Source organism: Mus caroli, unplaced genomic scaffold, assembly GCF_978045245.1.
Source record: "Mus caroli unplaced genomic scaffold, Mus_caroli_1 scaffold_11, whole genome shotgun sequence".
In the NCBI taxonomy this organism is placed as follows: Eukaryota; Metazoa; Chordata; class Mammalia; order Rodentia; family Muridae; genus Mus; species Mus caroli.
This window is the reverse complement of record NW_028227266.1, coordinates 94861753-94872337: the sequence shown is the minus strand read 5'-3', so window position 1 is coordinate 94872337 and position 10585 is coordinate 94861753. Positions and strand designations below refer to the sequence as shown.

The 10585-nt window shown below is 41.9% G+C and overlaps 1 protein-coding gene across 4 annotated transcripts in view; it reads right to left on the bottom strand.

Annotated features, from left to right (window-relative positions):
- Positions 1 to 497: 497 nt before the first annotated feature.
- Xrn1 (5'-3' exoribonuclease 1) overlaps positions 498 to 10585 on the bottom strand; it is a 105652-nt gene continuing 95564 nt past the window's right edge. For 2 of the 4 annotated variants that reach the window (XM_085827909.1, XM_085827910.1), the window contains exons 39-42: positions 10198 to 10311; positions 9782 to 9884; positions 6182 to 6342; positions 498 to 5455 (exon numbers count right to left, since the gene is read on the bottom strand). In XM_085827909.1, the coding sequence (XP_085684035.1) occupies positions 5159 to 5455; positions 6182 to 6342; positions 9782 to 9884; positions 10198 to 10311 (675 nt within the window). In that variant the 3' untranslated portion in view covers positions 498 to 5158. The remainder of the gene's footprint in view (positions 5456 to 6181; positions 6343 to 9781; positions 9885 to 10197; positions 10312 to 10585) is intronic. The other 2 variants (XM_085827911.1, XM_085827912.1) reach the window with 1 other exon arrangement.

The following is a 10585-nucleotide window of genomic DNA, read 5'->3' as shown; positions in this document are numbered from 1 at the left end:
GATCCTGTCCTCCATGCAACACTCCCTTTTCTCTCCCCTGGTCTCTGAAGTTACTCCAGGTTATGAACTCACATCTGAAGATTTAGTGATAGGAGCCTCAGACGAGAGAGAATGTGAGACGTTAGTCTTTCTGGGTCTTTTCTCCATTCATCATTTACCCAGATAGTCCCCCGGGAAAGGTGTCTTTCTTCTTTCTTTAGGGGGACTTGCCAATGACAACACTGTGATGTATTTACAAATACTAAGATGTGGAGCCAAGGTGTGACTCATAGCATCTGATTCTATAATTCAGATTTTCAACAACCACAATGACTTAACACAATAATGGAGCAGCAGACTGAAAAATATAAGGACATCCAGGTGGGGCATGGTGGCACAGCCTGTGACACTAGCATACAGGAGTCTGAGACATGGGATATGAGGCTCTGACTCAAACAAGAACAACTCCAACGAAGCCATAAGCAGAGTGAGGCTGAGAGACAAGCAAAACAGCAGTGTCGTGCCATCGACATCATTCCATCTTTAATCAAAATCACAGCGCATTTGACACATACAAGTGTCCAGACCTTCAGTGACTTTTGCATGTCAAGATCCCTTTGCATAACATTTTGAGGCTAATTTCGTGCTATGAATTTACAAATGTACAACATAAAAATACATTTGGAGTCCATTCCATGTAAGTTTAAAAGCTTTAAATGCAATAGACATACAATGTAAAGATATTTAAAATAAAAATTACAAAATGAGCACAAAGAAGTCTTCCCTTTGGAATTTTTAATAAAATACTGCTCTGTCTAAGATCTAATGAGAAATTCCAGTTAGTTACAAAATAGTTACATGACAGAAGAAATCCAGGAAGATAGATATGTATGAAATCACACTGTTTAAATGAAGCAAATGTTAAAACACTTAGATACACAGCATCCCACCCGTTACTCAGTGTCAAGTGAAAACACTCAAAGTAATTTGTGCAGCAAAAGAAAATGTAAGATTCTTGAGGCCAAGAAAAAAAAAAAAAAAGCTAAAATATAAAATCCAGCTGGGCAGTGGTGCCGCACATCTTTAATTCTAACACTTGGGAGGCAGAAGCAGGAGGATCTCTGTGAGTTTGAGGTCAGCCTGGTCTACAGAGTGAGTTCCAAGACAGCCAGGGCTATACAGAGAAACCCTGCTTTGAAAGACAAAGCAAAAGTCCAATACACACCACACACACACAGAGACACATAGATACACACACCAATAACTGTAAAGGAAAGGCAGGATTGATGAGCTTAAAGGACATTGGGCCTGGGGCCAAACTCTGTAACCTCAAAACTCAGGAGGTGGAGGCAGGACTGAAGGGCTAGATAGCAATAGGGAGTGGAGAAGGGGGAAGAAAGCGAAAGCCCGAGTGAACCAGAGTTATAAGGACTTAAAACAGGCTTCAGAGAAAATTTTCACCCCCATGATTTTGAGAGAAACAGAGCAAGCCCTTGGCTTCTCATGCAGTCACACAGACCATTACCTTTTGCAATACTGGCAGTAATGGGCCAACTGGGGGCGAGGTGGGGTGGAGGTGGTGGGAATTCACACCTACAGGTTTCACTGTGCCAAAATGAAATCTGGAAAGCAGTCTCCTTCAGCAACTGTACTTGAGATCAGTCTCTGCAGAGCAGGGAGTTTCTACCCGAAGGCACACAGATTCTCAACATTCTTGAACTATTTTCTTCTCTCCTCTCTCAGAAGGAAGGACATGTGCTGTATGAACTAACACACATGATGTGTGATGGTAAACAAGGTCTGCCTGCCTGCTTTTCCCCATCGCTGGAGGGCTGCTGTCCCTCTCCAGCTGTCTCTTACTATGTCCGGGCACAAAGCGAGGATGTCTAACAGGAATATAAATTAAGTCAGTCTGAAAAACACTAAAAACATAAGCTTTGTTTTCTTCAAGCAAAGGGGGGTGTCTGCACTTTGTTGAAAACAACAACACTGCCACAACATAAAATGCACACAAACAGCTGTACTTTGAGACCTGTCACTATTTCTAAAAAATAATGATTCTTTTCTTTATTTTTTTTAGTTACCGATTTAAAAAAAAAAAAAGATACAGGATGCCTTTCATAGTATTTTTTTTTTTTTTTTTTGGTTTTTCGAGACAGGGTTTCTCTGTATAGCTCTGGCTGTCCTGGAACTCACTTTGTAGACCAGGCTGACCTTGAACTCAGAAATCCACCTGCCTCTGCCTCCCGAGTGCTGGGATTAAAGGCGTGTGACACCACGCCCGGCTATTAGTAATTTCTAACAGATTCTCCTCTATAATAAAAGAAAAATCTGGAAGCAAGATAGCACGAAGAACATTTATCCGAGAAGATCTGTGTAAGTGCTACCTTCTGTGGAGTTCTGCTATATAAGGTGGAAACTAGATAACCACTATGAAAAGTATTTGTTGATTCAAAAAGAATAGCTACGTAAAAAGAGAGCAAATAAGATGACTCTCTAGTCCTTTCCCTAAGCTAAGTCAGTGCATTACAGTCTGCAAACAGCACTGCATCTCACCTGTCTCCTCGCCTCCTCCCCTAGAGCCAAGACTCCAGAACTCTCTAGTCATAAAGTGAGCACGTGACTCTCGGTGTGGGAATGGAGTACACGTTAAGAGGCAGCAACACCTTCCTTCTGCTCATCACCGAAGGCGGGAAATACCTCCAGACTTCATTACTGCCTGCCTGCCTTGAATTCCAGGTCAGAAACAGACAATCTGGGGGAAAGTTCCTTCTGGGACCACAGTCCACCATTTCCAAAGGGTCTTAGATTCAGTAGCCAAGTGAACATATTTCAAAAGCTCGAGGGTGGTTTCAGACTGACTCATCCCAACCAGCTATACAGTCGCCACAGCCCATGTATGTTTCAGAGATGTGCTCCACCCCCTCAGACACGTGTCAGGAGATCCAGTGTCCTCAGAGCTCTGCTGCTGCTCCCTATCTGCCAGGACGGAATCCTCTCCTTTTCTTTGCAAGCTTGACTCTTAGAATTTGCTTTCTATTTTTAAAAAGAAGGTCAAATACTCTTACTGGCTTTCCGTACAGAATTACTAGCTTGTTGTGCTCAGTTTTTAGAGAAAAAATCCTCACAGGTTCAATGGCATTGTGTTTACTCAAATTTCTCAGGAAATTTTCAGAACAACTCCTTCGTCTGTTTCTACAGGGGACATGGTTGTGCAGCATGGTGAGTTTATTCCACAGGAGTGAGCAAGTGTGCAGCAAACGTAAGGGAGGTAACAAATACTACACATTTCAACGCTCTTGGGAGGAGTTACTATAGCATCGACACAGCCTAACTTCCCTCATGTCTGCAATGGATGCTTCCCTTGAAACCAGAGTTTGCGAGCAACAAAGGCAAACACCGAGAATGGCCTGAACCTTCCCACAGTGCCCCAGCAAGAAGTTTCTAGTAACAGAAGACACAGTTACAGAAATTCACATGACCATAGAAAATAAAGATAGCAATCATTTCCCTCTTACACTAAAGGCACTACTAGTATCCATACATCCTGCCATCGCTTAGAGAAACACTGAAACTAGCACAGAAAGGAATTCAACAGCAGCATTTGTAAGACTATTTGTAAGACTATTGTAAGACTTATGGCAGAGTTCCCATGACCTGCATTAAGTCACACACAGTAAGCAGCTCCATATAAAGACGCGCTCCTACTTTTGAACAAGTATGATCATTTTTACTCTTTAAAAATATAAGCATATCACAAAACTAAAAGATAAACATGTTTATATATAAATGCACGCCATCATGTCCTTGAGAAAATTTCATAAATTCTAAATCATTTCAACAGTGTGAACAACACACACCCAAGAGTGACACGCAGAGACAAAATGCAACAGCACTGAGCAGTTCAGTAGATGCTAAAATGCACAACCAGAACGGGACAGGTAGTAAACAACGTCCACACAAAAAGACATGTTGGAATTGTTAAAAAGTTTACATTTTTACCAGTCCCAGGAAGCTCTACACACAGACCCACAATGAGTTTTCACATATGTGAAGTAAGCAGAGAAAAAGCCACACAAGGAGGTGTGGTGACACATGCTGGAATCTCAGAACATGGAGGATTGCCATGAGTACCGGGCCAGCCAGGACTACACAGCAAGACCCCGTCTCAAAAGAAAAAAAAATATCAACAAAGCAAATATAACCCAAGAAGCCTAAAAAAGCATAGTGATTAACGTTCTGTACTGTACTCTATTAAAGACTGATTTGTAATCACTGTACCCTGGAGATTTTGAAACTTAATTTTATTAGGAATTCTGAATGCTGGTTTTTGAATAATCTAAAAAAATTCGTTATTTTTCAAATCTAGATTGCTATTCCTAGTTTGAAGCAGTCAGACGAATGCTCTGGAGAATCTTCTAAAGTTGCTTTGGTACAAGATTTAGAACAAAGCAGCACTGCCGCACCAGCTAGCTCAATAGCTCCATGGCCACTGCTGGTGTGCGTGCTTGCTCCAGAGCATCCGAGGGACTGACTTTGGCCACAGACAGCTGTGAACAGAGTGCAGGCCACTCTCCAGTCATGTTGTTCCATCATTACAAACAAATAAAACCCATACTTAGGAAATTACAAGGCCTAATTCATGCCGCATTTAGTTATCCCTCAATAATAGTGTAAAAAAGCTTGTTATTATGATAAGATAATGACTAATTTATAGTTCAAGGATCCTTCTAATGAGGAAGCCAATGGTTAGAGTGGTACATTTTAACATTCAGACCACTCATATTTACTGTAGTTTTTGGTTTTTGAAGCAAGGTCTGGCCAGGAACTCACTATGTAGTCCCACACAGTGAATATATGGCAATCCTTCTGTCTCAGATTCTAAAGCATGATGCTCATAGGTTATTACCATGCTCAGTTTGCTATTTATTTTAATACAAGGTTTAATTTTTCTTTTTTTTACAGATTTATTGAGGTATCACTGATGTACAACAAATTGCACATATTTAAAGTGCACAATTTGATACATAGTCTTAAATAGCATGAAAAGTGCCTGGTAACTTAAAAATAAAAAATATTTAATCTAAACATACCCTAAAATTGTACATTTCTGACACATAGATATCAGTTTATAAAAAAGTAGATGGAGATAAAAGAAATGAATTCCCAGGTACCAAATTTATTCCGAAGGTTTAGAAACGCTGAAGTTGACGGCCAGTTTTCTCGACTTCCTTCTTGAGGAGCTTGGCGCTGACCTCAGTTGGGACCCAACATGGCCTTGGGAGGCAGTTTCAACATGAGGAGACACGGGCTGGGCAGCCTGAGAGGACGATGAAGAGGCTGGTGGACTTTCTTGTGGAGTCATTTTGGTGGCTTCAGAAGACCCTGGCTTGTTAGTCTGAAGTGGTGTGGCCTGAGAACTCTGGGCCTCCTTATTCTCAAAATTCTTTCTGTTTGCAACTCTTTTTTTGGTAACCTTTGAGTAATAAAAGATTTATTAGCTAATAATCTAGCAATCTACACACACACACACACACACAATGTTGTGTCAAATAATACCATAAACTAGGCCATAGATACTTGCTAATCACTGCTGATTTTGGCTTCCACTTAACAATAGCAACAAAATATTTATAATAATGGCTGAAGAGATGGCTCATTGGGGATCCGATTTGGTTCCCAGCACCCATACCTGCTGGCCTGTAACTCTGCTTCAGGGGGGTCCAACTTCTCTGGCCTCCCAGGGCACCTGAACTTGGGTAAACATACTCTCCCTCCTTGGATGTAATTAAGCCAAGATAAATCTTTAAAAAGTATTTATATTACTTGCTCCATTTGGTATTACTTATTAGAATATAAATTCAGAGCAGAGAGCAGCCTAGTTCACACACACTTTCTAGTCAGTACTGCTTCTTCTTAGTAGTTTCGTTCTGAATATTTAAAAAAAAAAAGAAAAGAAAAGAAAAGAAAAAGGAAAAAAGTAACACTGTTGGGCCGGGCAGTGGTGGCGCACGCCTTTAATCCCAGCACTTGGGAGGCAGAGGCAGGTGGATTTCTGAGTTCAATGCCAGGCTGGTCTACAGAGTGAGTTCCAGGACAGCCAGGGCTACACAGAAACCCTGTCTCCAAAAAAAAAAAAAAAAAAAAAAAAAAGAAGAAGTAACACTGTTAAGGAAACCTGTAATTTTTTTCCAGCTCTCACCTGCAGAGGTATGAACTGACTGTGCACTCCGCCTGGCACTCCTCCAGCCAAGGGCATGGCTCCAGGATATGAAGGATAGTGGAAGGCATTCCCAGCAACTGGCACTGGTGGTCTCCATGACACTGAGCCAAAGAGATGAGACGATGAAGGCATTATATTAGCTGTAAAACACCAATATCCAGAGAGTTAAGACTCCTCTCTGCTAGCCCTTTTTAGCTTCTCCACCTCAGGTGGCAACTGTAACTGCAATTGTCTATTGTATCAGTCAGCCCTGGGCTCCTCTCTCAGCACACTAACTATCTACAGAAAGGCAGTTATCCTGACGATGGCCTGCAGAGGCCAGTGATACTAATGCTGCCATGGCCTTTAGGAATGGCTGTAATTATGGAACTTGGAAGAAGCTGGACTTTGCCATGGAATCATTTCGGTTCCTTCCGAAGACCCTGGCTTGCCAATATGAATGGTGTGGATTGAGAAGACCCTGGCTTGCCAGTATGAATGGTGTGGATTGAGAAGACCCTGGCTTGCCAGTATGAATGGTGTGGATTGAGAAGACCCTGGCTTGCCAGCATGAATGGTGTGGATTGAGAAGACCCTGGCTTGCCAGTATGAATGGTGTGGATTGAGAAGACCCTGGCTTGCCAGCATGAATGGTGTGGATTGAGAAGACCCTGGCTTGCCAGCATGAATGGTGTGGATTGAGAAGACCCTGGCTTGCCAGCATGAATGGTGTGGATTGAGAAGACCCTGGCTTGCCAGCATGAATGGTGTGGATTGAGAAGACCCTGGCTTGCCAGCATGAATGGTGTGGATTGAGAAGACCCTGGCTTGCCAGTATGAATGGTGTGGATTGAGAAGAACTCCGGCCCTCCTTATTCTCAAAATCCTGTTTGTTTGGTTTCATATATGTACTTGAAGTGACTCCTTCAGAAAGGTCTGGGAACAGAAAAGTCTGTCTTTACACATCACAAGGCCCTTACCAAATGCTAAGTAGCTTCCACAGTGAGCTCAGCATATAAAAAGCCCCAACGCTCACATTTTGAAATATAATCACTTCATGGTACAGGTAGAGTTTCTTTTCTCTAGTCTAGTGTTGCAATTCAAAGACTTCTTCTGGCCATTGGACGCATACTTGATGGGCTTGTGAAATGCAGACTCCTCGTCAGTGACTAAAATCTAGTAAGCCAGATTCTTGAGATCTGAGGAGATCAGAGGACAATTTGAGGACTAAGCTCTTTCTGTCCACCATGTGGGACATAGGATTTAACTCAGGCTGTCAGGCTTTGCAGCAAACGCCTTTACCTCCTGAGCCATGTCTCTGATCCTGGTATTTTGAATTTCACAGCAATCTATTTTTCTTTATTCTAAGGTTGTTCCCTTTAGTATAGAGGTACATGTCCTTTAATTCTAAGAAATTTTGTTTCCTTCCTCCCTCCTATCACTCACCATTTCTCTGGAGTTGCCAATAACAAGGGTTGTTGGTCTGTGCACAATATTAATTTTTTGTTATTTCTTATTTTCTAGTTTTTACCATCCTTTGATCCACTTTAAGTTAACAACTGTGATGTTTTAAATGAGAAATGTCATCCTAGGCTTAGGTATTTGAATACAGTGCCCTGTTGATGATGCTGTTCATGAAAATTATGGCATCTTTAGCAGATAGTTTTGTTGAGGAAGTATGTCCCTGGAACTGGCTTTGAGTTTATAGTCTAATCCTACTTCCTGTTTTCTCTCTCTGCTCTGCGTTTGCATACATGGCCTCTCATCTTAGCTTACATGACCTCTGCTTCCATTATGGATTCCTTCTTTGGTCTATTATCTCTGCAACAGAAAAGTAACTGATACAGAAATTGGTACCAGGAGTGGGGTGTTGCTGTGAAGAACCTGACTATGTTGTATTTTGGAGGAATGTGGAGGACTGTTCAAGTTTAGACTAGAAAAGTGGCTGAATGCTGTAACCAGAGCTTAATGGGCCATTCAAGAAGACAGCAGTGATGAGAATAATGCAGAAGATAGAGGCCAACCTCATAATGTTTCAGAGGGAGTAGACACTTGACATGAGGCTACATTAAAAATTAAGACTAATTTCTTTGGCTGAAGAACTTTCAAGATCACAGAGTCTATGTCATGACTCTTATGGATAAGATACATGAAGGTCTACAATAACCAAGAGCAAGTGGGACAGAAAGAAATGGAAATATGCACTCTGGAGATAAAAAGGGAATTCTCTTTTGGAAACATAAACTATTCCTTTAGAAGTTGCTTTTGATTATGGCATTTTAGGTACATTAGTAAGATTAATATACAGCTAAGGCATGTACTAAAAGAGGCTGTAATGGTTAAGGAGATTAGTGCCATCAAGGAGAGACCTGCTGTGCCCTGGAACAATGGGAAAAGTGCCATAGAAGATCCTATGTAGCCAGACCTCTAACTTGTGAAAGGCACAACCCTCAAGGACAGCTTGTTTCTAGAAAGCAATTGTTTCAGTCCAGGACAGCATCTACTAAAGTGGCTGAAGGAGTATGGATCCATTTCTAGATAGCAGTCAAACCTGTCACTGTCATCCATATAGCCCCATTTTGGGGGCATGAAAGATGCAATAGTGAGGGCAAGCTAGAGGCCAGACAGCATGTGTCAGGGAAGTCCCTGTAAGAGGCCATCATATATAGCTGTTATAATGAAGTCTGGGTGGTGGTGGAGACCCCACGATGTTGGAGATCATAGTCATGAGACATTTGCCAAGGAACGCTGCATACAGGGAGCAGAACCAGTCTGAGAGAGAGAGAATGCTGGAGGCAGCAAAGCTGGAATCATCTAAGTCCTGTGGAAATAAACTCCCAGACACTGGACATGGAGCCACACGGTTTTGTATTTGTCCTGAGCTTAGGTTTACTCTGGCCCAGTATCTCCTCACTATGTCCTGCTTTACTACACTGCCACTCCAACTGTGTCATCACTGCCACTTTCTTCAACTCCCCCACCCCACCCCTTTCTTTTTTCTTTGAGACAGGGTTTCTCTGTGCAGCCCTGGCTGATCTTGCTTTGTAGACCAGGCTAGCCTCAAACTCAGAGATCCACCTGCCTCTGCCTCGTGAGTACTGGGTTTAAGGTGTGCGTCACCAGGCCTGGCTGCTTTCAATTCCTAGTCTGCTGATCTTCTTTTATCTGTTTATGCTCAGAGACTTTGTTTTTAAGATTTCTTAATATTGAATTTAACAGGGTTTGGGTGGGAAGAAGGTAAGTACATGTTGTAAAGTTTTTGGATTTTTGAAGGTAGTTCTTTAACTGGGTGTGGTGGGTACACTTTAATCTTACCACTCAGAAGACCGAGGTAGAAACTAGAACTTCAAAACTAGTCTGGGTTACATGAGACATGCCTTAACCAACCAACCAACCAACCAACCAACCAACCAACCAACAAACAAACAAACCAACAAACAAGCAAGCAAATCCCAAACCACAAAAGTGGTGCATGTTGATGTACGCTTATGCACACAAAATGTAATTTAACACCCCCACCCCAACACAATGTGCTTCTTAAAAGAATTCAGAGAAAATAAGAACTGAAGCATAAATACTTACAAAAGCAAACCACCTTACCAGTAGGTTGGGTAAAAACAGGAGGGACGGCTCCAGGTGGCACCGCAGGAGGATAATTTGTAAATATGGGTGGAGGCAAAGGAAAACTCACACCCAAGGAGCCCTGTGGGAGTATTTAAAAGTAATGAGACAAAACGACAAGACACATCTTTCTGTAGAGACTAATTACAAATCTAGTAGGCAGACTGGACGGAGAGCCCAGTGGTTAACAGCACTTGCTACTTTTTCCTGATGATGGAAGTTTGATTCCCAGCATGCATGAAGGGCAGCTCACAACATCTGTAACTCCAGCCAGCTCCAGGGGATCTGACTTCCTTCCTCTGGTCTCTGTATACACACACACACACACACACACACACACACACACACACACACACACCAATTTTAAAAACTCAGAACTCATAAATGATTCTTACCAGTTGCTGTAAAGCAAAAAGAGCAGCTCTCTCCTTGGCTTCACTTTCAGAGTGGCACTGTGGCCCATGTACCAGTAAGCCATTAGACAATTTTACCTGACAAACTGTCATTGTCTAAAAGAAGGAAATAGAGATTTCCGTAAGATTATATGTCTAGGAACTGAAGTTCTCTTAAACCTTGGACTAATAGCAGGATAATCTCATCTACGTTTTAGGTTTCCAGGAAAACTTTAGAATTGTGCCTTAACTTTTTTTTTCTTAAAAAAAAAAAAAAAAACCCAAACCAAAATAACAACAACAAAATCAAGGTCTCTCTATGTAGTCTCATAGTCTTCTAACTCTCTATGTAATACTGGCTGGCCTCAAACTCACAGAAGTCTGCCTGCCT